General features: G+C 39.7%; 1 protein-coding gene across 2 annotated transcripts in view; it reads left to right on the top strand.

The window, feature by feature from the left end:
• Positions 1 to 26,022, top strand: part of grm5b (glutamate receptor, metabotropic 5b) — a 79,177-nt gene extending 53,155 nt beyond the window's left edge. For both annotated transcript variants that reach the window (XM_005942793.3, XM_005942792.2), the window contains exons 7-18: positions 3,478 to 3,713; positions 4,490 to 4,611; positions 6,416 to 6,540; positions 6,633 to 6,801; positions 7,102 to 7,228; positions 10,075 to 10,192; positions 10,299 to 10,485; positions 10,660 to 10,818; positions 11,505 to 11,630; positions 12,339 to 12,521; positions 13,089 to 13,255; positions 16,838 to 26,022. In XM_005942793.3, the coding sequence (XP_005942855.1) occupies positions 3,478 to 3,713; positions 4,490 to 4,611; positions 6,416 to 6,540; positions 6,633 to 6,801; positions 7,102 to 7,228; positions 10,075 to 10,192; positions 10,299 to 10,485; positions 10,660 to 10,818; positions 11,505 to 11,630; positions 12,339 to 12,521; positions 13,089 to 13,255; positions 16,838 to 17,927 (2,809 nt within the window). In that variant the 3' untranslated portion in view covers positions 17,928 to 26,022. The remainder of the gene's footprint in view (positions 1 to 3,477; positions 3,714 to 4,489; positions 4,612 to 6,415; positions 6,541 to 6,632; positions 6,802 to 7,101; positions 7,229 to 10,074; positions 10,193 to 10,298; positions 10,486 to 10,659; positions 10,819 to 11,504; positions 11,631 to 12,338; positions 12,522 to 13,088; positions 13,256 to 16,837) is intronic.
• Positions 26,023 to 26,570: the final 548 nt, after the last annotated feature.

Here is a 26,570-nt window from a genome sequence, read left to right as displayed (position 1 = left end):
GAAGAGGCAGCGTACGGCCTGCGCGCCAAAGAGAACTGATTGTCTTATTTTTCTGTTTTTACAGTTTTCTGTAAAAATAAATATGTTGCACGGGAGATGAGTTGGCCCATCATTTCAACAGTGTAACATGTGCATGTTGCAAAATTCTTTTGGGGAGCTGCAGGTGTGACCTGGAAAGTTACCAAAGTGGTGGCAAGTTAAAGAAGGAAAGGAGGAAAGTATAATTGCTAAACATGAAGAATAATGAGAGAAATGTGCCTGTGTATTAACAAGTAATCATGTATTGAAAGTATGGGCGTTATCTATGGAAAGAAAAGTAAGAAAATGAAGTCCGTGAGGCAAAAAAGGCATAAAAAAGAGAGAGTGAGAGGCACATAATTACAGATGGCTGCAGTGGAATGTGACAGAGCCGGAGAATAAAAAAGAACAGGATAGAAAAGCAGAGCAAAGGGGCTCAAGGGAAAGCTGAAGGTGAGGCGATAATGAGAGGAGGCAAGAAAAAAAAGACAGATGAGGGGAAAAAAAACCTGTGTCAGAGAAAAAAGGAGAAACCCATTGATGAGATGAGGATTAGATGGTGCTGATTAATGATCATTGATTGTTTACCTCGGCATGTCTCTTTCTACTTCTGTGATTTCACTCGCCTGCCTGTCAGTCTCTTCTTTCTTTCTTTCTTGCTTTCTTGCTGTCTTGCTGTCTTGCTTTGGAACCTGCTGTGTGTCATAATGTCAGTACAACACTATGTTATACAAAGTCCAGGAGGAAAAATCTCACATAAATATCCCAAATCCTTTCATTTCATGCCGCAGGGGAGCTGTTCATCGATCCCTCATCCTCTGCATGGCACCATAGACAAACATTTACTGCAGTCAGCGGCCAAAATTCAGCTCCACTGACTTTCACTTTTTATGGAGTCATTTTAAAGACACATGATCTCAAATCGAGTTAAAATGTGATGTTTACAACAATCTGGTATGAAATTGGTAGATATTCCATGGCTGGTTATTCTGTGTGTCACTGGAAGTTTGATTCATTTATTTATTCATTTATTTTGTTAAATGAAACCCATAACACCATATTTCAATGAAAATGGACATCAAACAAACATCCATTGTTCTGGTTAATTTCATATAACCAAAATAATAACTAGAAGAGCTATAATAAAAGCATTAAAAGAGGTTAACAAGCTTTCCTCATAGAAGCACATCAACCCCCAGCCCTTTCATGCCAATAGAACACCACACATTGCACCCTTGTGCACTTATATTTGTAAGTTTAATGTAATGGATTGCAATCTAGAAATGTTTCTACCTTGATTTATAACAACAGCCACATGGCAGGAGGTGACAGCAACAACAGAGAGAATAAAAAAAAGGGGGAATGCACTTGATGGCAGACAGACACTGCAAGGAATGCTGTTGGAGAAAATGAGTTTTGTTCTCCGGAGGCTCAGGGAGAGAAAAAAATAAGAAGGGAAGAATGAAGGAAGGAAGGAAGAAAGAAAGATCGTTGTCTTGCTTGAGGCCTTGTTGGGTGTAGTTGTGAAAGGACGAGAGAGGATTTGTCATTCACATCCACTTCTCTCTCTTTATCTTGCTCTCTCACACACACACAGACACACTCACTTTGCCATCTGTTCCTCCTTGAGGAACAGTAAACCCAAATCTCCTCCAAAAAATGCAAAATGCAGCGATATGTCTCCACAGTTTATGTATGTGCATTGTGAGGAAGTTATATTCGTCTTGCTGGTGTCTGACGAGGCATTGCTGCTGAGCTGCAGCCAAAATACTCCATTTGACCTAGATCGTCTCTGAGCCCGGCTGGCGTATGCATGCGTGTGTGTTTATGTGTCTGTGCATCCTAGTTCTGTCTATTTCTCAGCAATAAAATGACTTTTGGACATTGTCCATAATGATATAAGCTTTCCCTGCCTCCCTGTCATCTGTCTCTCTGATAATCGTTGGTTTTGTGCCAGCTTTCACGGCAGTTCTCTTTTTTTATTTCTGTTTCTCTGACTTTAGTTTGATTTCCCATCACTCTGTTTCAATTTTTTTTTCTTTTCTTCCATTCCTGCAAGGGAACTGGGAAACTTACAAAGTAAATGTCATCTACAGTGTCTGCGTGTGGATGTGCGAAAAAGGGTTTATTTGTTACAGTGACATAGTGCTGACCCTGTGCTTTACCTCTCAAGCTAAACCTGCACACCCCTAAGTGTTTCCTGTATTTTGAGCTGTGAAGATATAATAAAACTCGAATGGCCCACTTTCCTCTGCGGTTGCTTTGAAAAGGTACCTTGGATTTTAGGCAAACCCAGACAATCCCACAATTTGACCCTTCTTCCCACCTTAGTGAAAGTGAGAAGAAGAATTTCCTCTTGACAGGAAGAGACCTTCAGCTGAACCACGCTCAGACATAGGCAGCCATTTACTGTGAACAGTCAGCGGAGAGAAGTTAGAGGCAATACAAAAACTGAAGAAGAGAGTAAACAAAATGAAATGATGCAGACTGAGTAGATGGGGCACATTTGGGAAGCTGACATAAGCTGTAAAAGACTGTACTGCAGTTTATTTGTTGGGATAGCATCTGGTGAAGTCAAAAGCCTATAGTGGAGGAGTTTCTATGAGGATGTCAGTCATGGTTCTATTCGGCATTAAAAACACTGGAGCTTGGCGCCAGTTTAGCTCAGTGCACTAAAAGGGTGGCCACATGCCGTACGGCTAAGAGCAGCTGGCCTGGGTTTGAGCCCAACCCACAGTCCTTTGCTGCATGTCTTCCCCCTCCTCTCTCTGCCCCTGCTTTCCTGGCCTCGCCTCACTGCGTCTGACAAATAAAGCTGAAAAAGGCCAAATAAATAAATAAATACACAGGAGCTCAACTACGAGGGGAAATAAAGGACCAGTATAAGATTCATTAGAAGCTTCCTTGATAGCACATGTATATACAGTTAGATTTATACATTTTTGGGCAGTGAGACTTGCCTCTGTACACCACCACACTGGATTTTAAAATCAAACAATCAGGATGTAACTGTGCAGTGCAGAAATGGCCATTCTCTGTGTGATTTAATGGAATTAGATGACATGAAAAACTGTCCAAACTCCAAAGTGATCATGGGAAATAACTCTGTGGTAGTATTGTGATAATATCAACTACTGACATTATTTTCATTTCTCCTAATATTTCTCCTGCAGTCTTGCATACTTCAGCTGCATTTTGGCTGTCTTGGCACAAAAAAATGCACCAAATGTGGAGATACTGTACTCTACAAGAACTCCTCCTCTGCTTTTGTGCAGTATTGTGGTGTTCCTGCAGGGCCTTCTTGCTTGTCTGTTTTGATTTTGATGTTTGACGTTGGTCTTCTCTCATATTATTGACATCTGTTACCCAAAAATTAAATCCTGTTTGGATGTGAAAAAGTGGAGAACAGATAATTGGACTGAATTAATTCTAGTCATCATTTTATTTGTATCTCTGCAGTGATGGATGGGCGGACAGGTATGATGTGACAGATGGCTATGTTAAGGAAGCGGCCGGCGGGATTACCATCAAGCTCCAGTCGGCTGACGTGAAATGGTTTGATGAATACTACCTTAAACTTCGTCCTGAGAACAATCACAGAAACCCTTGGTTTCCAGAGTTCTGGCAGCATCGCTTTCAGTGTCGACTAAAAGGTCACACCCAGGAGAACAGCAAGTACAACCGCACCTGCAGCAGTAAGTACAGACAGAAATAGAAATACAGTCAAAAATAGACTGCCGTTATTGCACTTGAACATTTTTAATGGTAGAGTTACTATAGTTTACATTAGGTTTGTTATTGGTCAAGTCCCTTTACTCACATAAGGGATAACACCAGAAATTTACAGCTGTGCTTGAATACTGAAAGAAAAGAGAGGCTGTATTGTTGGCAGACAATATATATTGTTTTGAGTCTGCATAACAGGCCACAGTACCAATCTGCATTTCTATTGATAGGTTTTTGTAATGGCTGCTGTTAATGCAAATCACAAACAAAGAGAATGTGTGAACACACAGTCACACACCTACACACAGACCACATGGATGCACAGAGCTTTCCAGTTCATCTGCAGCCATCTCGTGTGGCTGTGAGTGAACCCACCCTTTATTTTCAGCTTCTATCCGCCCCCATGTCTTTCTCTCTCTGTTCCTTTCCCCCCATTCATAGGCAAAACAGTGTGTGAGCGTAGCATCAAAGGGACCCGTGTCTCATGTATTCTAATGAAATGGGACGTGAAATACAAATGAACAGGACACAGACAGAGACAGAAAGAAAATGAGACACGGAGGTGGAAAGTAACTGATGAGGAAGAGGAATGACAGCGGTCTTTGATGTTTGGCGGGGACAGTTTTTTCATAAAACCTAAAGGGGATATTAAGAGTTTCTCTGATATGTTTGCCTTTTTTCTACCTACTGTTCCTCACTAACCCAACTGTCCATTTCCCCCAACTCTACTCCTTCACCTCTGCAGAGCGAGAGTCACTTCGGCAGCAATATGCACAGGACACTAAGATGGGATTTGTCATTAACGCCATCTACTCAATGGCATATGGCCTGCATAACATGCAACGGTCACTCTGCCCAGGTTACAAGGTAGGTGCTGCTCTGGTGGATGAATAAGGAGGGGTACACTAAGACGTACTACAGACAAAATCAGGGTAATGAAGAGATGGAGAGGGAAAATAGCAGGACTTACAGAGCCCAAGTATTGATGCCATGGTACAGTCGCCACGCGGCCCATTTTTGACTTGTTATCACATTATGTAAGTTGGTATCCAAAAGTCTGGGAACACCAGTAAAGATCCTTCTCCAAGGTCTTGCTGAGATTTCTGAAGGGTTTCAGCAGCGCCTGTGGAGCAGTTACTTTACTATTTTCAGACTATTTTTTGAGCTCATTATCTGTGACAGCTGTTTTCCCCAAACATATATTTATTTCCGCTGCAAAAGTAAAACATGTTACAGGAGCTTTCACAAACTCCTGCAGGTTAAACTGGGCTGATCGAGCAGTTTCTATGGTGATTACATATAAGAGACTCTCAGCAAACTCACCAAAACAGACCAAAAGCTTAGCAAGACTAATGGAAAAGGACGAAAGGATAAGAATTAGATGTAAAATGGTTACATTTTAGGTCCTGTCCTAGTTTGCATTTGGTATTTAAAGCTCTAAAGATTTGTGCAAATACATCCCATACTCTAACAGGTAAAGAAAATTAATTAATATATTGATTATTTCCTGTTTGCATCTCCACACACAGCACTGTGTTACTGTGATGAAGTTACTTTTTCATCTCTTAGCAAACAAAGCTTGTTGTGCTGATGTTCTGATGATGTCCTGATTGTGCTCTGAACAACTCAAATGCCATACACCCCCTCTCAGACCTCAGGTCTAGCCATAATCTAATGCACACTTAGTCTTTCTTTGCTTACAATAACAGTTTGACGTCTGACACTATCACTTAGTTCTGATGCCACGATTCCAACTTTCAGCACACTACTTAGTAAGTAATGTTTTGCTAGAAAATTGAGGCGCAGCTAATAAAAGGTGAAAAATGCAAGTGTATTTGCTTGAGCAAGCCTCTAGCTGTCATGTTTCAAAGAAAGCAAGAAACCGAACAAGGAAAGCTGACCTTTTTGTAAGATTTTATTTTGGGGCTCTTTTTAGGCTTTAGTTTTGACAGGACACTAAGTGGACAGGAGAGAAGGGAGGGAGACACTTGAACCAAGGCTCCTGCAGTAGTATTTCAGAATTTGGCACAGCTGCTCAAACTTGCGAGCTACATCACTACCCAAGAACATTTTTTTTAAAGAGGTTTACACGGAAATATAATAGACTTTGGACCCCACTTTGCATTTATTCAGGAAAATGTAAATTAAAATGATGCCAAACACTGATAGTATATGTCAAACTTCATATTCACTTAGAAATTCAGAAAACAAAATGCTAAATTTTAAGTATAGAGCAGCACGAGTCTGTATTTTTGGCACCAAACGCCGGTGCTGCTTCACCTCTACACACTTTGTGGGGATGACTTAAAATTCATTAATGCAAAAATGGCAACATGAGCTTAATTTTAACTAAACTTTATGAGATGATTGTGAAAATGTTGCACTGTTTGGCTTGCATAGAATAGGCACTGCATAGGAAACCATACTGCCACGCTGTCCTCACTTTTTCTAGAATGTGGCGAGCCGACTCACCTCAACAGCTGATTGGTTAAATTTTATCTTTACATTGTGTTGCTTCCAAAGTACAGTGAACATGTTTTGAGAATAATAATTAATTGAAAGGCCAGTTGTACACAATTTACTTCCATAAAATTATGGAAATTTTATGTTGTTAAAGTTGATGGTCATAACTGTTTTTCTGGGTGCGACATGACCATCTATGTGTTTTAAGGGCCTGTGCGATGCCATGCGACCCATTGATGGGGCTAGACTTCTGGACTTTTTGATGAAAACCAACTTCACCGGTGTGTCAGGGGAAGGAATCTTATTTGATGAAAACGGAGACTCACCCGGCAGGTAGGTGCTTTAAACTGTGCAGAGACGTCATAGATCTCTTTGGAGCGCAAACAACCTCCCACTGTTGTTCAATGTGCACCTTTTGTTTAAAGGTATGAAATAATGAACTTCAAAAAGATGGGGAAGGACTACTATGACTACATAAACGTCGGCAGTTGGGACAACAGAGGCTTAAAAATAGATGATGATGAAATCTGGCCCAGCAAAGAGAGCGTGATCAAGTCAGTCTGCAGTGACCCCTGTGACAAAGGGCAGATTAAGGTAAGATGAGTAATTTTCACACAGTAGACCCGGAATTAGATTAAAATAACTGAATAATAAAATTATTAGTATGATGAGTGTTTGAGGAATTTTCATTATCATCACAAACTGATTTGTATCATGTTTACGTTACCAGCCTACACCTCTTTCACCTCAGCCTGTATTCTACTTTTATACCAGACCTCTTTGCTCCTCCTACAGATCATTTATGTGACATGACTGAAAGTAAAGCTTCACATTAATACAGTGGCTTCGTTTGAACTCTGCTTATGGCGTGAGTGCGTATTCTGTCTCCTTCAGGTGATCCGTAAAGGTGAAGTGAGTTGCTGCTGGACGTGCACCCCCTGCAAAGAAAATGAATTTGTGTTTGATGAGTACACCTGCCAAGCCTGTGAGCTGGGCTCCTGGCCTAATAATGACCTCACAGGTCGGTATCTTTACCTGCAATCTCAGAAGTACCCCAGGGATCATAAAAGATATAAAGAATATTCACATGATGAATTTTTTGTTCTTAATACAGCCTGTCAGTGTGTATTACATATTAGCATTGCACAGGAAATCCTGCACAAGTTACCCTAGAGAGAGAAAGTGAGAGGCATCCATTTACCATACCCTCCTCTTCCCTCCTCCTAGTTTCTTCTTCTCCACTCCCGTTTCCTCCCAGCCACTCCCTCTCTCTCATATCGTTAATTTGTTACCAACATGGTCACTCGTGTTTTAATTATTCTGCAACGAGAGCGGCTTGCCATGCAAATACACTTCAGTTGCAATGAAAATTTTTTTCCTCTCCATTGCGTTCGAAGAGGTTGCATATTGCCTTGTTGTTCTTTCAGCTTCTCATTATACTGCACGCTAGCTCCTCACCAAGCTCAATGATTAAAACATGAATTGAGACCTGCTGAAAATTCAGAGGGAGCTTCTCTGTCTGAGACAGAAGAATCTTTAAAAACTGAAACAGGGAGTAAATCAGTGCGAAAATGATCAGCAGAAAGCTGACACTGGAGAAAGAAGATAAAGGAACGGAGGCTTAATTGGGGTTATCCGTGTGTTCGTTAGTGTTCGTGACTGTGGGCTCAGAGTGTGTGACTACATGCATGTGTCTCGTTTCATCAACAATAAGTGCTGCGTGTCCCCCTGCGGGGCTATATGGAACAGTAATAATGAGGTGTAAACAAACTGCTTGCCCTGTTCCACCAGCAGACATTTTGATCTTTCTCCTTGAGGCCAAAAGAAATCTGAGGGAAAAAAATATATAAGATATAAAGGGGAGGGGGGAAAAGGTAAAGGAGCAGAGGGAAAAGGTAAAGCAAGGTCTCAGCTGACAAGGACAGAAGCAAAGTGGGAGCGAAAACCATTGAAAGGATATGGAATAGTTTTTCAGACAGCAGTGGAACAAAAACAAGAAAAGACTGGAAGAGGAAAAAGACTTAAAAAATAAAGTCATGGTGAAAGTGGGATAGAGATGAATAGAGGCTCCATCATGAGCAGCAGCAAGGGAGAGTGAAAGAAGGAGAAAAAGGGAGGATTAGCTATGGGATTTGAGCCTCTTCGCTGATTGGTAAAGTTCCACAGTCTGAGTCTGAGATTGTTTGAAAAACTTTATTGTGACTGCTCACTTCAAATGGTCACTCTTCCTTTCGTGCACCAGTTTGGTTTACACTCAAGCGTTGCAGCATTTCCTGCAGGTTCCATGAACTAACTAATTATCAAATTGCTGACTTTGCAAATGCTTTCTGACTGCTCTGAGAAAGCCCACGAGGAAAAACACTGATCTGGGATAAGCCCACCCAGCATCTAGATTAATTGGAGCTAAATTTCCACCCACCTCACGTTGTCATTAGTGGGTGGTCTTGAGCTTGTATGACTGGAAAAGACAGGTACTGTAGTTATTGTTTTTGAGTTTGTTTATTATGTGGAACAGCTGTATAGGTATAGATTTAACAGCATAAACATAACATCACAAATATTCTTAAGATGACAAAGAAACAGATACGGATACATTAAATTATTTTTAATTGTATTTCAGAAAGATTTTAATTTGTTTTCATTCCATTAATATTTCACTTTGGGCTTTTCAGTCATTTCAGTCTGAAAGTCCTGCCTGACTTTGCTTCTCTGTTTGTGTACTGGCCCTTTGGCTCCCATTTATGCTTTTGTTTACGCCCTTAGACCTAACCTCATTACTGATTTAATAAACTTTGTTAACCATGTTAAATACAAAGTTTATGGATTTCTTAAGTTATTTCTTTAATGATCTTTTTCTCTGTTTGCATGCAGAGAAAATGGAAGAAAAAAAGGTTAAAAAATAAAATGTACAGGGGGCAGAAAGAGAATTAGAAAGAGACTATTTGCATTTCTTCCCTCTAAAGTATGTCTAGACTGACCAATAATTCAGCAAGCATTAAGACGGCTCGTAATTAGAACTGTCCCTTTAATTAATGACACTTTATCTCCTTGCCTATGAGGAAGACAGAGATGGAGGTAGAGAATTACAGGAGTAGGTGGGAGGTATGAGGATGAGGAGAGATAAGGAAGATATTCGGGGAAATAGAAGCGGGCAGAGTGATGGATGGATTATTACAAAGAAATGGTGAGCAACAGGAGACAGACAAGAAATGGTGAATGACAGGGAAGGAGGAAGAAAGACCAGGAGGATGGATAAGAAGAGGAAAGTGAAGTACAAAGACGTATTTGTAAAGTATTATTAGAAGTAGTATTCCAAATAGCAGTGAAGGAGGTGCAAGGGAAAAAAATAAAACTGTAATTTGTGATAAATAAAGGTCCCATAGTTCAATAGTGGAGAGATTTCATACTCATAGTAATTAAACAGTCATCATCTCATTTGGGCACCTACACCAACAACCCCCTTCCTTCCTCCCTGTTTGCTTCTCATGCTTTTTATACTAAATCAGACCCACATCTGTATACAAAAGTTGCATACTTTGCAGGCAAAGCTCGGCACAACGGATAACTCGCAAGCGTTTCTTGCCTGGAGGTCTAACATGTACAACTCTAACCACGACCTGTGCAAGCTGTTGGACCTTTAGAAAGCAACCGAAGTCCAATTTTATTCAGAATGTTTAAAACTGGATATAAGAAAAAGAAAGTGTGAGAATGAGCATAAAGTAAAGGCTGAACAATAGTTTGCTATTGTTACCTAAATCTTATTATCCATATATATTCCTGTGTGTCACATGTCAAATAAACTGATGATCAGTGAATAATCTTTTCTGAAAAAATACATTAACAAACTGATGTCCCCCACGTCCCCAGGCTGTGACCCAATACCAGTGGAATACCTTCGATGGGGAGACCCTGAACCCATTGCTGCTGTGGTATTTGCCTGCCTCGGTCTAATGGCTACATTTTTTGTCACTGCAGTCTTTATTAGGTAACATATCCCTTTTATTTCTTAAAATCATTGGATTTTTGAAATTGTTTTCCTTCCTGTTTATTTAAATTCTTGCTTGCGTGTCTTTATGAATGTGGATATTCAGATTCCGGGACACTCCAGTCGTGAAATCTTCCAGTAGGGAACTGTGTTACATAATACTGGCAGGTATCTGTTTGGGATACCTGTGTACCTTTACCCTCATAGCCAAACCCCACGTCATCCATTGCTACCTCCAGCGACTGGGAATAGGCCTGTCACCTGCCATGAGCTACTCTGCACTTGTCACCAAGGTAAGGCCTGAGTGAAATGGTGGGTCCACAAGTTGTGAAAAGTGTGCAGTTAATGTGTTTTTCATTGATATGCCTGCATAATAACAGTGAGTGCTCTGTAGGAACGGAGAACGCAGATTGCAGCATATTCAGTATGTACTATATGTCCTGATGATGTTTGGAATCTGACCCCAGACAAACCGCATTGCTCGGATCCTGGCAGGAAGCAAGAAGAAGATCTGCACAAAGAAACCTCGCTTCATGTCTGCCTGTGCTCAGCTTATCATTGCCTTCCTCCTCATACTGCTACAGCTGGGCATCATTGTGGCTCTCTTCCTCATGGAGCCCCCGGAGGTAGGCTCTGTGTGTTTTAATAGAAAAAATATCATCAGAAGGAGGAGACAAATCAGAAGATTAATAAAATAAAACAAAATAAACAATAACCAGAGGATGTTAAGTTTGAAATATAACAGATTGCAGATTTGCCCTATTAGAAATTAGGAGAGTGTCTTATTGGATTTTTGTATTTTGAGTTCTGTTAAATGTGTTAAACTACTTTACCGGTTTCACATGTTTCCTCAGCATCTGATTGTCAACAGAAATTTCACTGATTATAAATAATTGATTTGATTGGCAGATAAAAGGCAGTAAGAATTCAAACAAGACCAAAGCTTAAAATGTTAGTGTATACCCCTAAATGGATGTAGCCTAGCTGGATATTGAGACATCTACTTGTAAGTCTGTAGTTGTTCAATTTAAAATTTTCTGACAGCACATATAATTTGTAAAGTTGATTACCATCACATTTGGTTCTTATCTGCTGAAATGCCTGAATTCATTTTCAATAAACCAATAAATATTGTGCATCAGAAGTGGGCAGCATAATCATGAAATGTCAGTGAAATTACTTCCATAACTGTAATTTTACATGCCGCCATTGACTTACTACGGTCAATTCTTATTTGTATTAAAGACGTGACAGCAACAGTGTTGTCACACTTTGGATAACACGCATGTCACATTTCCTCTGGTGTCTGCAGGTCATCCACGACTATCCCAGCATCCGCCAGGTCAACCTCATTTGCAACACCACGAACCTCGGCGTGGTTGCCCCGCTGGGATACAACGGCCTGCTTATCCTTAGCTGCACCTTTTATGCCTTCAAGGTACGAGATAGTGTTTGTCACTTTTTCCCATTACCACTTCAATATCAAAAATACCTGTGACAATTTTGCATTATTTCTATAACACAGTATCGAACACAACTGAAACATGTTGTTACAACTGGCAAAGCTGCCAGTTAGAGAACTCTAAACGCTGTTGACATGCAATAAAAGTTCAGTGTGTTGTTATCCGTAGAGATACTCTGTATGAGTGTCTCTACATATGAGGAGGTTTAAACAGACATAATGTGAAAAAAAATGATTAAGCCACTGTGGTTTTGCCTCTCAAATCTTTTGGCGGCAGTAAATGAAATTATGTTACCCCAATCAAATTATAAAGTCAATGTTGTGATTATCCATGACCAGCGGCCATCCATTTTCTGCGGAGTATGAGAGCAGAATTGTAAAAAGAGACAGAAGATAAATGCACTGCACTTCAAACAAATAAATTAACCGAGTTTTAAACACAGCAGCTGAGTAAACCAATTTAACTTTGCAGGCCAAATGCCTCACCTAATTCACTTGCACAGATCGGTGTGGCCAGCAATAAAATAACAACTGTAAGGGGTTAAGAGTGTGTATCGCTGTATATACTGTAAAGAATGTCTACATTTGCTTTATTTTTCTTGATCACAGCGAAATGCTCAACAGCAATTGTGAAGGGAAATGAAGGAATGTTTACTTATGCTTCTCTTTCTTTTTCCCTCCAAGACCCGCAACGTCCCAGCTAATTTCAATGAGGCTAAGTACATTGCTTTTACAATGTACACCACCTGTATTATCTGGCTGGCATTTGTACCCATCTACTTTGGCTCTAACTACAAAATTATCACCATGTGCTTCAGTGTCAGCCTGAGTGCCACTGTGGCTCTGTGCTGCATGTTTGTACCCAAGGTAAGGTTGCTTTGCTTAAATTGCTTTTTATTTCATTCTGATTGCTTGTCTGTTGTTTTTATCAATATTACCTGAATCCGACTATAGTTGTTATCTAAATCTGTGCATAAACTACATTAAGCTTCAAATGACCATTGCAACAGAGCTCACTGTAGTTCCCCACCAGTTGTGAGAATTTGAGTCAAATATTTGAATAGATAAATGCTAAGATTCAAGAGAACATCTCTTTTGATATTTTAATCACAGATGTTTCAGCACTTGTAATATCAGGATCTAGATTTTCTTGTACAGTGTCACTACAGTAAAAAAAAAAAAGCCTAAACAAGAAATTCAGTCAATCAAAAATACTTAGCAGAAGCTTCTTTTGATAATTTTCTTTTTATAATATGTTTAGAATATTAAGGTGAGTCATGAGAGGCTTGGTTATTATTCTAAAAAAATAAGATTAAAAGACCAATTTGTGTAGCCAACGCAATCAAAGTCTCTCCAGAAATTAGCATAGTGCCGTTAATCTTTGCAGTAAATGACAACAAGTAGTCACTGTTCATATCTAACCGTTTCCATCAGGTGTACATCATTCTGGCTAAACCAGAGCGTAATGTGCGTAGTGCCTTCACCACTAGCACGGTGGTGCGCATGCATGTGGGCGATGGCAAATCATCCTCAGCTGCCAGCCGCTCCTCCAGTCTGGTTAACCTGTGGAAACGGAGAGGCTCCACTGGAGAGACACTCAGGTATTTCTGCGTGTGTGGATTGTGTGTACCCAAGAGGCTTGTTGACCAGGTTAATGCCGGGTTGCTCTTCCGTTATATTCCAAGGCACCATTTCTCCAATAGCCCACTCTGAGACTATATATGGTGTGTGCATGTACGTGTGTGTCGGTGTTTTTAAGCTCTCTAAGAGATTGATTCTCTGAACTCCATCGAGTCTGCCTGACTGTTCTTCTGACCCTGACATGAACTGCAGACAATTGCCTAATGGAGATGCAGCAAAGGAAGAGATTGGAATGAACTGAAGAAGGGTTAAGGAAAATACTAAAAAGAGAATTATAAATGGAGAAGAAGATGCATAGAGAGAGAAAGAGAGATGAAGAGGGGAAGTGATAAGAAAAGAAGAAAAGAAAAGGGTAAAGGAGTAGTTTGATCAAAGAGACATAATAGCTTTCACACCCTGCTTAAGGCCATCCACAAGTCATCTACAGTGACAAGGAACCGATCAAAAGACACAAAGGGAGTGACGCAAAGCCACTTGCCCGAAATGAAAAGGGGAGAAAAAATAGACAAGGAATATTTTTGTTTGTCAGCAGGTTCCTCCAGCACACCCCGCTTGGCAAGCAAGATTTCAATCACACTCTTATATGAAATGTCACAAGTGTTTCCTTCTTCATTCGCTTTACTTTGCTCTTCCCCTTTTCTCTTATGGTCCTGTCATCCTCTGTGGGCGGTGATAATTGGCAGAGGGCTGTCTGTCTCTTCAGTGCAGGGCTGGAAACTGTTGCCTTTGATGTGCTGTCATTGTGTAAACTGAACAGACACATACAGACATGAGTCCAGCAAACCCGAGGAAAAAGAAAAGACATGTTTGACTGATGTCTGAACTGTGGAAAAATACTGGATTTACCTTCAGGACATTCTCAGAAATTAAGGGAGTAAACAGACCTTAACAGGGTTCATCGACTTGTCCCCATACATGAATCAGTTTTGTTTTCTGGTGGAAACTTTTATAAATGTTCTACCTGGAATCTTTTCAGTGGGTTCTGATAAATAGTGATAAACCTGAAATCTTCAGTGAAAGGTTTAAAGTTTGGAAACCAAACATTAAAAGTAAGAAACAAATGTGATTTGAATTTTGCTCGTCTCATTTTAAAAATTGGCTCCCTTACATCACAGGGAGCCAAATCTGGCAGTGGCAAGCAGCAAGTGTGTTGTGTGGTCAAACTATTCCTGCCTTGTTCATTGCACTGAGAGCAGGTGCATGATGGCTTGTGGTGTTATGTGCCAAATGTTCTTCCTCGGATGCCCACAGATATCACAGTAGTAATATGTGTGGTGAAAGTGACTGTAGTCAAATTCAAGGTGATTATCAAACAAAAAGAAGATGAGTACATTCTAGGATGTGGTCTTTATCTTGTGCCCTTTCTTTGGAGGCTTGGACACAATGGACTATTCCAATATAAACTGCTGTTACCGCTGTGGGTAGTAGTGTGAGACCCAGCTCTCATCAACAAGCTGATTCCTTCATAAAAACAAAAAAGTCAGTTTCAGATAAAAGTTGATGTTTGCTCTCAATCTGTAATTTAGATTTAAATAAAATCTAAATTACCTTAATTCTGTGAAATTTCTGATCTTTCGTAACTTCTGTCCAGCCTTTAACAGATCAGAATTCATATGTAACAACTTGATCTGCGCCATAATAACACAAATGACATGCAAAAGTAATTAAAAAAACATTGTAGGGTTTTTGAATTTAGATTTCCTAATATTTCAGTGAGTGCAAAGTAAAGGGTTAATGATAGATGATCACACTTTTAGACAAATGTGTGAGTAAGTGTGTGAACAAACCTGTAAGGGTGTAGGTATTGATCATAATTGAATTGCAAATTCCAGTGGAGCTGCAAACCTTGCTTCAGTGCAACATCACCACCGATGATGCTCCACTAGTTTCAAAGCAAATATTTGTCCTTTTGGTGGCATGGATGGCTCATACTTCTATATTGTTTTAGTAACTTCTGTTTATGATTCTTAAAGTGGTTTCTCTCTTCTTGTAATGGCTCTGGTAGAACCGTAGCCCCTCAAGAAGCCTTCCACAACCCCTATTTCTAATAGGATCAAATTTAAGATAAGATAATCAACTCTTTCTTGGCTTTGTCAGGTTTGCTCAATCAACATGCATGGCGTATGGTTTGTGTGTGTGTGTGTGTGTGTGTGTGTGTGTGTGTGTGTGTGTGTGTGTGTGTGTGTGTGTGTGTGTGTGTGTGTGTGTGTGTGTAAGCATCACAGCCTGTGTGTGGGTTTGTGTGTCTCCAGAGTGATTTCAGTTCGTTTCACTCCCAGCCATGGCGGTGTGACTTTTAATCAGGAGTTCAACTTTAGATTAATCACACTAATTAACCTGACAAAGGGATGGAGGTGGTGGTAAGAGGGTGGAAGCGCTGTGACTGATGTGAAGCGGGGAGAAAAGTAAGCTGGAGGAAGAAATAAAAGCAGGATGAAAGAACCTGACAGAACACTGAAGAACAAGCTACTGATTTTATAAGCTTTAAATTACTACGCTTATAAAGTCAAACTGGTTTCTTTGTCCGAGTAAAGGCTCCATTTGGATACGTTTGTATATATAGTATTAACTAACAGTACTAATCAACACAGACATGTGATAAAGAAACAGTCCTGTGAAGTACTTTCACAAATTTCTATATGAGTTTTCTCAGATCGTCTTGTGATTTGTTCAGATGCAAGTTTGTAAAGTTGTGCTTCTATGTTGTTTTTAGAGAAGGGGCTTTCTCTTGGCAAACCCTTCCAAACAAGCTATACTTGTTCAGTCTGTTTCTACTTGCGGTGTGATTAACTTTACAGGCCTCAATTAACATGTTAAATGTTAGAGTCTGAGATGTAGCTCTTGGGTTTTGGCACATATTCACCTCACCAGGGCATTTATTCCTGGGAAGACTGACAATTGTTTTGAATGTCTGTTAGTTCCTCTTCACTGTGGAGGACTTTAAATTGTTTGAGAATGGTCTCTTTACCATCCCAGATTGAAGGGCACCAACAAATGTACAACTAAGAGCATTGTTGATGATATTTTCCTCCTTGGCAATGTGCTGCCAAGACTTCTGTTTTAAAAGAATTGTTCACAATGGTTAATGATCAGTTAATGAAGTGGATTTGATTAGCTCGCTGCTACTTATCATCTTAGTTCCTGTGGAAGCAGTAAGGGTGTACTTAGTTTCATACAAGATCTCTACCTTTCTTTTTCACACGACTGTTAACAAGAAAGACTTAAAATATTAATGAGCAGCATAATGAGTCGAACTGTAGGATAAACAAATGTAAAAATGAATTTAGCAGTACTATCTTGGGTTTGGAATGATATACAGTGTTGTGTGCCATACAGTAAGAACAGAACCACAAGCAAATCCTCTGAGTAGAATATTAAAACAATACTTATTATTAATGCCAGAAAAATGTGTCTTCAGTTCAAAGAAGTAAGAGAAATGTTTGTAATCCTTTAGACAGCCTTCTGTCAAACTGTGTGCATGCACAAAATAAATTAAATCTTTCCCCATCACTCTCTTGTCTCTTTTTCATCCTTTTCTGTAGCTCCAATGGTAAATCAGTGTCGTGGGCACAGACAGAGCGCAGCAGTTCACGTGGGAACCACCTGTGGCAGCGTCTGTCATTCCACATCAAGAAGAAAGAGAACAATCAGACTGCTGTTATTAAGCCTTTCTCCAAAACCCCTGAGGAACATTACTGCAGTGGGGCTGACCTGCCACCACATGTCCCTCTGCCCTCACTCCCGTCCATGTCCTCTCTCCCCACTCATCCTGACAATGTCACCGACAAGACCCTGTATGAGCTCTCAGAAGCAGAGGAGCGCTACTCGATCACATACCGGCCACAGACGCCTTCACCGATCAGCACAGTCAGCCAGAGAATAGGAGCGAGTTCGGGAGAGGAGCCTCAGATGGGCAGTATTCCAAAGTATCCGAGCAGCATCTGCAGCGCCGGCAGCGGCAGCAGTTGCGGTCCTCCCAGCAGCGGCTCTATTGTTACAGGGAGTGACGGTAGATTGGTTATTGTGGACGATCGCCCAGGGGAGCCCCAGAGTTCACTGATGGATCAGATCAGCTGTGTGGTTAACCGCTTCACTGCCAACATAACGGAGCTCAACAGTATGATGCTCTCGTCCTCCCCATCACACTCACACATGCAGAAACACACACCTCCATCTCCTCATCCCGCCGACCCCTATCTGTTACCCCGTGAACTCCAGATGCCCCCGACCCTCACCACCTACGCTGATGTCCAGCCGCTTCCTCCTGTTGAATCAAGCTTTGGAGGCCGGGGTGGCTGTCCCATTCACTCTATGCCTCATTCACCTTACCCCCTGCCACCCCCTCACTCCCAGGCCTCCCAGGCCTCCCCGTCCCGCTCCCCCATGCGAGGGGGTCGGCTCACTTGCCTCACCGACTCCCCTCTGAGGAGGGCAGAGTTGGAGGAGGAGCTAATCGCTTTGACTCCTCCGTCACCCTTCCGTGACTCTCTGGCTTCCAGCAGTGGCTCACCTGTCTCTGAGACAGGTCTTTGTCTCCCTCCAGTCCCGTCCCACCCTCCCCCCTCACCCCCTTCGCCCAGATACACCAGACTGACACTCAGAAACTACAGCCAGAGTTCATCCTCACTGTGAGGCAGAGATGAATCACAGAAATGAAGAAAAGCACTCAAAAACAACACAGCTTGTAAACAGAAGAGATAATGGGTAGACAAATCCATTTGCCCGACAAATGTAGGACAAGTTTGGTGAAGACACCAAACTGTGTTTGTGTTTACATGTTTGCAGTGAGTTGCGAGTCTAAGAAACTTGCCCATGTTGTATTTTCTTGCCGTTTCTCACGAATGTGAATGGAAAACTGCAAAATTGGCCACTATAACTTTGAAGTGTTTTGGCACCAGTAAGGCCAGGGATCATTTGTGAGGGTCTGAGGCTACTCATCATTGAAGTTAGGGTAGTGGCCTTAAGGTAACTTGGCTATCAACTAATTAGAGACTGTGGATGTGTGTGTGTGTGTCTGTGCGTGTGTGCGGGGTAATGTGAGTGTATTTTTACTGTATCTTAGTTAATCAGATGTGATGGCAACATGACAGCAAACAGTATTGATGAATAAAGACTCCTTCAGCCTATAAGAATCGTCAGAGGCTATCAAGGGCACATACATTGGCTCGTAGGCACATTTACACAGGTGCACATTGACAAACACAACTGTGGGCACACTGATACAAATACAATGTAAGGGAAACACTGTAAATATGTATGAGGTTACAGATTTTTCTTTGATTATTAAATCCAACACGCTTCTGACAAAGTGCATTGCATCAACAGTGTTGACATATACAGGCACTATGTTAAGAACCACCTTTTCATTTATTCAACTTCCCAATCTAAGCGATTTATGTCCCTGGTCCCTTTCTGTCTCACGGCTTTCTTTTATCCTGCGATCATTTCAGTATTTTCTACTCTTCCAATGAGTTTTCTTCAGAAGTTTGAATGTATGTTTTCTACATGACTCCTGAAGCTGTTGGGACCAAACCTTTTGTAGCTTTCTGTGTGTGACTTGAGAAAGAGGACGACAGAGGGACTGAAAAGACCAGGCCTTGTTTTACCATAAACATCTTAGTCATTAAATGAGATTCAGGTGGATCATTGGCAGACGTCTGATCTCAAAGCTAAATGTTGATGTGTGACATTTAACACTGCATTTTACGAGGCTTAGCTGGATCCCAGTCATGACATTTTCTCTATACAATATGTCAGCAAGACACAGTCGTCCTGTTTCATCACAGACAGTGCTCTGAATGCGTTTAATTGAAATCACGGCAATCTATAATGTCAGTGGGTGCAAATTGATAGATTCAAGCTGGGGAGCGTCCTCCTCAGCCACTATGAGGTCCATCTGTTGCTCAGGTGCTATGATTTTTATTTTTTATTTTTTAAACAAAGGTGGCAGAACAACCAAAGATGTTCACAAAAATTGAGCATTAGGTAGATTTTTTTAAATGTTAGGTTTACTTAATACACTGCTGCCACATTACTGTTAGTCTCACAAGACCATACTAGTTGACTGTTGATGATGACTGACATCCAGTATAGCCAAATAAAAATGTCAGTGATGCAGATCCAGGAAAACACAGACTTGAAAATTAGCCAGACCTCAAGTAGTATTGACTTAAAGGAATACTTCCTTATTGTGGAAAATTGGCTGCGGTTACAAGAGCAGGCAATCGATACCACTCTCATGCTTTATCTGTCAGGTAAATGTAGGAAGTCTCTGTTAGTTGCCTGGCAACCGTGTGGTGATGACAATACTTCAGGAAGTCATGGTTAAATAGAAGCAAGATGCAAATGATCCCCGAAATAGCAATGTGTTTTTGAGATTTGACATTTTAATTATTGAATTAAGACCAAGACAATAAGGCTAGTTGTTTCTTTACCGCCTGTAGCTTCATGCCGTCAGTATTCTCACTTCAGTAAGAATTTAAGTCCATTGGTTTAGTCTTTAGAGTCTGGCTTCGTGCCATATATCCTAGACTGAGGAAAATGTGAGTGAACTCAAAGTGTTTGGCAACAGTAGTTCATATATTTGTAGGAGATTAGATTTGGCTTTTTAAGATTTTGGGTATGCCTTTAAATAGAGTGTTCTTATATATGTGCCAACGCCTGTACCTGGAGGAAAAATGTGCCACTGAACATATTTACTAAGATGCTTTTGAGAAACAAGGCCTTGGCTTTGTTTCAGCTCCTTCAACTGAGAAAATCAGTTGTTGCAAAGCAAAGCAAAAAACACAAATACAAAAAAAAATTAAAACCAGGAGGTTTTCATACACAACACAAGCAGTTTTTTAAATACATTTTATCTTCATGTGGCGTGTATACAGTGTGCACATACCATTAAAGCGATTACTAATTGGACCGTTGATAAACACAACACACCAAAAATAAGTGCTGCATTGTTGTCCATCATGATAGTCCACAGTCTGGTTCCTCTTTTTTGAGTTTACTTACGAATTTGTGCTCTACAGTAGCCAGCAAGAACAAACTCAGACAAAATGACTCTGTAAATACTAAGGGCATGCAATGACAGTTCTGTTTTGTTTCAGATAAAAGTACGTTTATTTACATATCAGCAAATGTTAAAAAAGAAAAAGAAAAAAGAGATCTTTTTGAGCTATCTTATAACATACAGTACCAATATGTGTTACGACTACAGAAACTGTGTTACTACTCTGAATGTGTGAGTGAGCATTCCTATTCAAATGTCTTGTATACATACAATATAATAATATTAATATGACTATTGTGCCAAAGGGGTTAGGAAGGGTCTAGCTTACTCAGTTGTGGGTAAATACGTGGTTTCTTAAAAAAAGATTTAAATGTAAAACTATTTATATTGTTTTGGATATTTTCTATATAAATACTCCACATTTTCCAGTGTAAAAGCAATATTATCCATCTGTACACAAGGTGCACATGTTAAATCAAATCAAAACACTGTTTTCTGGTTCTTTTTCATCATTCTTTACTCTGTGGAGGACAATTGAACCAGGAGGAGGGTGGAGAGATTAGTTGAAAATTTTCTTTGCATTTTGTAATCTATATTGAATGAAATTAGGACATTTGTTGATTTCAAATAATCAACAAATGGGGGGTAATTTCCTATTTTTGCAATGTTACTTACTCAGTTTAGAGTACAGTTTGTTTAAGACATGGCTGCAGATTTAGATCGGTAAGGACATTAACTGTTGGTGCCATCATTTGTTGTACTTTTTTGCTGCTTTTTGTGTGGGGTGAACAGGTTTATTAAGTCATAAACCTGATGTCATGTCTCCTTAGTGGTATGCATCCAAGTCAAAACAAGAAAAAAAAATTTTCTTTGGTTCCCAAATGGAAAAATACACACATGCACACAACAACAATCTCAGATTATTGCTCAGAGGTTTTTGTATATGAGAAAGAATAAATCATCTAAGATCTTCTGAATATAACGTCAGACAAAATTCACCTCTCTTCTTCTGAAACTGCTGCATCACTACTGCTAAAACTACTCATTTAATTTTAATAATCTGTGTCCTGACCTGTTGTTAAAAATTAACCTGCCCTATTGTTGAGCTATTATTTGGGAGGAGCCCATTAATATGCCGTATAATGCGGCTATAGAGTAACACGGAGCTTGCTTCAGCACTTCAACTGCGTGTTATCCACCCCCCTTGAAAAAGGCATAAGAGCTACCCCTGCAGAAAAGACAGGATCAGTGCTTGCATCAGTTGCTATGTTATTCTCTTTAAGTTCTGTGACATCACCTTAAATCTACAGACGTAGGTTTTAAGAGTATGTTGTAATTATTACACAGTAGGAAAAGTTAGCATCATGGGATTTTTTTTCCAGGTGAAATTGGGGAACTCTAATTCACAACAAATGCAGAGCAAGCAACAGAAAACCAGACCCGATCCTGCCTCCTGAATCCCAAACATGATGGCTCACAATAATCTAGCATGAACTCCGTTAATGATTGTTCTCTTGATAATGGTGATGACCATGTTCAGCAAAATCTTGATTCCCTGTTGATGTCCCCCCAAAATGTGTCAACTAAGTCTGATAAATGCACTTTATAGAATTGGACTGATAATCCCTGCGCTTAAAAATATCTTTTAATCCAGATGCGGTCAGCTGCCGATCAAAATGACACACAGTCATTTTTCATACCTTTTGGATGAAAATATAAAATCAGTCAACCTGTTATCAGGACGATTCCTGTTGCTTCTCAACCCATATATGCTGATTTAGAGCCAGATATAAATATATATAATAATCTCCTGCGATGCTTATTTTCCTCTGTTGATCATAATGTGAGGAAAGCCTCAATTTTAAACGTTTGCTACTCTACTGAATTGCTACTGAACAGAATAAGGTTTTCACTCTGAGGTCCAGGAGTGGTGCATTTAAGCTGACCCTCACCACTGACTCTTGCAGAGGGAGGCATGAGAAAAAGCATTATTTCTCCATTAGGGATGAGTTTGACTGGGAGTGCTGTGTGGCGGAGCAGCCTCTCTCACTGCCTTGCTAGCAATTTTATTTAATTTGGTAACAGGGGGGAAAAAATGAGTAATGTTTACTATGTAAACACCACACAGACTTTTGGTTGTGTACTCTGACAGGGCATGTCCAGAGAGGTTTGCTTTGTCACTATAGTACTTATATTGTATCATGATGACCACCAGTCTGAGTGCAGTTTAGTGGATGTTATAAATAATTTAACTCTTAAAAGTGTTGGTGAAATCTTTCGAGGCAGAGAGCAACGAAGCCCTCTTCTCTTTTTCTCACAAGCAGTTATATAGTTATAAGTAGTTCTATCTGCTCTTTATTTTAGCTTTCTTATTGGAAGTCAGAGATAGAAATTGATACTGATTATTTCAAGATAATTCTCAGGCCTGCAGTAGTGTTGCAAAAAAGAAACATTCCTCAACATGACTGAATGATCGACCAACTGAGTTGAAAGCTAGATTGCATTTTCAGGATAAAATAACAGCATTTAGACTCTAAACTGTGCTGTACAAAACATTACAAGATGAATATCAGCATCCTGAATGTTGGCTTTTTGGAAGCGTTTCATGAAACTACTTTTGTTGCAATCGGCTTACTGAAAACCGAAGCGCTGAAGGTGGTAAATTAGATGTCTTAAAAATCAGTGACTGTATTTTTGTATGTTTGTCTGAAGCTGCTGGTCTCATGTTGCTTTTGTTTGTTTGTCTTTTTTTTCTTCTTTTTTTTTTACTGGAGGATGTGCATTTTGATATTTTGGTATTTAGGTAGTCAGTGTGGTAATGTTGTTCCGAGTATAGAGGAATAATTCATACTAAGAGGTTAGGTTGTAATATTATACTGATAAGAAATGAAAGAGAAGTTTGAGTATTTATTTATGTGGCTTAAAGATTTGTAAGGAAGTGAAATACATTTTTAACCAGGTCAGTGTTGTTTTTAGAGCATTAACGTTTCACATACAGAGCAGGAGGCTGCGGAATTTATGAAATATACTTCTTTACACCCAGAGAATTAAACCAAGCTCTGAACAGCACACCATGTGACGGTGACTTCCTCTGTAATTATTGTGTTTTTTATATTCCTCATTTGTGTCAATCTAAGCTTGGATCACCGCAGTGGACATGAAAACACAAGTAAAATCCTTGTTAATGCCCCTGCTTCAAATTCTGATGAGGTTCTATTTGCAGTAGAGTGTGTGACACTAGAGCGTTCGTGACATAAATAGGATGAATGTTGCCTACAGAAGTGACGTTTACATTTTTACTGCTCACTTGACATAGTTGAGGCGTTGGTGTCTGATTGCTGACTGATCTGTTGTAGTGGCTTTTTACAAGCTTGTAAGCCAGTATAAACATTTTGTGTTTTTCTGGAACACTGAGTCTGATATTCTGAGCAAGAAAAATACATTTCATTTATTGACAAAGGAAGCTCATCTGCATATAGATGAAGGGCCTGTGTTCATCATCATCCAGTCTCTTTACATCCCAGATTTATCAAAATCGTTATTCAGCCAAGCTCATCAGAGCAGTCTACTTTAAGCTTCATTTTGATAAAGAAAGTTATTATAAATCTAATTAAACAGAAGGAGCCGATTTATCTGTACTGAGTATGTAGAACCAAATATATTTTTTCTATATATACTGAGAGGTTTTTAGGTACTCAAGACGAAAACATAGCTACTAAAATTAAGATTTATGATGGATGTAAATGAGTTTTTTTCTTTATTAACAATATATGAAGGAAAAGTTCAGCTTCAGTTGCAATGTAACCCCAGGTTCCTCACACCACTATTCATTCGAGCTTCTCCACTCAGTGCCAACTTTTTCTCATTGTATTTTTTTGAATGGGTGGACAAACACTGCGAAAAATCTGACTAAACCACAGTTACATCTGTTATTGGAAAAAAACAGCAAGAAAAGTTTTCATAAGCTGTGTACCTGTGCCAATATCTTGATATGATAACAGTGGATCAAACTGATCATTTCCTAATGGAAAATGGCAGTGTTTATCCTCCCATGTGGATTCGATTGTTAGTGGAAAACCTTTAAGTGTGACTTTATTTTTGCTGTTTTGTTTTCATTTAACTCGTGATGTTAAGAACTCTAGAATGTAATTCAATGCTATGTATGTAATGAAAGATGGTTTTATCTTTGGATGGTTGACTATCATTATTATTATTTTCATTCAGTTGTGTAAAGTGTCAAATATAAGAATATGTGGTTCAGGCTGTTTGGAAAATACAGTTTGTTTCTCAGTGGCTTTGTTGTGGGTTAGCGAGAAGTGATGTGAGGAGTTTGTTCGTGTCTGCTTACGGCAGATTTTATTACTCAATTAGTTTTAGCCCAGCCTCAGACGCAACAAACACAAAGGTTTGTGGGACTGGATTCCACACTTGTTTGTTGCTGACACTGGAGCTTTGTTCATAGGCTTTTTAAAGGATCCCAGAAGACCTGGAACAGATTTAGCCAAAGCGGAGTTTTTCTCATCTCCCAATTAATTCATCTTTATGTCTTCTTCCAATCGGGCTCACAATTACTCTCATGAAGGCCTTTCTCTGGGCTGATCTTTCACCACTGGGGAATAGAAAAAAAGAACAAGGAGAGTGGGAGTGTTAATCAGTTGTTTCTTGTTTTTTTTTGTTTTTTTTAATAAAACAAAAGATTTTTCGTTAAAGGGTATAGCAAAAAACAAACAAACAATAAGGGAGGTCTTTTTCTTTTTTTTTTAAGAATAGCCAGGGGGAGAGAGGCTTCAAATTGACATCCAGTGTGGATGAATTTTGTTGTTGTTTTTGAGCAATAAAAAGCACAGTTAACATTGTATGATCGAATCATTAGCCAGTAAGTTCCATTTCAAAACCGCTTAAATTTGGCACAAATCTGGACACACCTCCTCAGAAATATGTTCACATTATAGGTGATCTGTGTTTTAAGAGCGCATGCATCATTGTCCTATGCCTCCAATTTTTCACTGCCGTTTTGCTCTGCTTACTTTTTTTTCTCCTTGGTGCCATAAGTGGGAAAAGCTGATGAACAAAGATGAGTTGACAGGCAGGAAGTGCAGATGCATTAAAGGGATCACCGAAGAATCACAAGCATTGAAGCCTGTGCTTCCGGGAAGCAACGTGAGCTCTAGCAGTTAGGTCAACACAAGGCAGCTGTAAACTCGCTGCACATCCACATACCAGAAAAATATCTCTTTACTTTTGTAACTGCGTCGGGTGATGATGGAACGTACAAATTCACGTTTTTGTTGTGCATATCTCCTCTCGGCAGAAACACTGTGCTGCCACAGTACTTTGGCATTAACTGGTCGATTTTTAAAAGTCACCAGTTTGACTCACTGTAGTCAAACGCCCACCAGCTGGGCACCAAGAGACAGCCTGAGTAGCCAGTTCAACATGGAAAAAATGCACAGAGCAGTCTTTAACTTGCACATATGAGTCACATATGGTTTGTTTGGTTTTTTTCACTGGGCTATAACACATGTATTTTGGTACCTTTCAGAAAATGTGACCACCATGCAGCAGTGCTGTGGAGTCCAAGAGGAGAAGGGTTGTGTGGTTTGTGTGGGGGGGAAAAATGACAAAAAAAAGTCTTTCTTTTTATGCCATTGATAATCATTGTGTAAGTGTACTACAAAGTACCTTTGAATCAATATTGAAATTGTTATTAAAAAATATGACTGACTTCCTTGTATCTTGACATTTTTTTACATATATTATTTTGGATTTACAGTTTGTACATATAATATGAAAAAAATAGTTGTGCATTAAGTTAAATAATTACTTTTAATTAAAGGGGTCACTGCAAGATAAATAGTGAAAAGTCAGCAGGCCTGTTTTTGAAGATAAAGTAATATACCAGCAAATAGTTTTTTGTGTCTAGAAGGTTTGCACCGGCACGGTTCCTGTATGTTATGAGTGTGCATGTTGTTTCCAGGTGCTTTGGCTTCCTCCCGCAGTCCAAAGACATGCATGCTGGGCTAATTTAAGATTCTAAATTGGCCGTAGGTGTTGACGTGGACACAAATGGATGTTTAATCATATCGTTTATAGACTTACAATACTCACAGCAGTTTCATCGATTTTACAGGATTTGTTGTGACTGTGCAAAGTAATGAAATAAAAAGTAATGAATGAAATAAATGAATGATCTGATCAAATGGATAAAAGGACAGCAATAACCTCAGGTTTAATCTTCTTTAATATGAAAGGTGCACTAAAACTGAATCTCA

Source organism: Haplochromis burtoni, unplaced genomic scaffold, assembly GCF_018398535.1.
Source record: "Haplochromis burtoni strain Fernald_Lab_line unplaced genomic scaffold, NCSU_Asbu1 Contig_346, whole genome shotgun sequence".
NCBI lineage: Eukaryota > Metazoa > Chordata > Actinopteri > Cichliformes > Cichlidae > Haplochromis > Haplochromis burtoni.
This window is presented reverse-complemented; position numbering and strand designations above follow the sequence as displayed.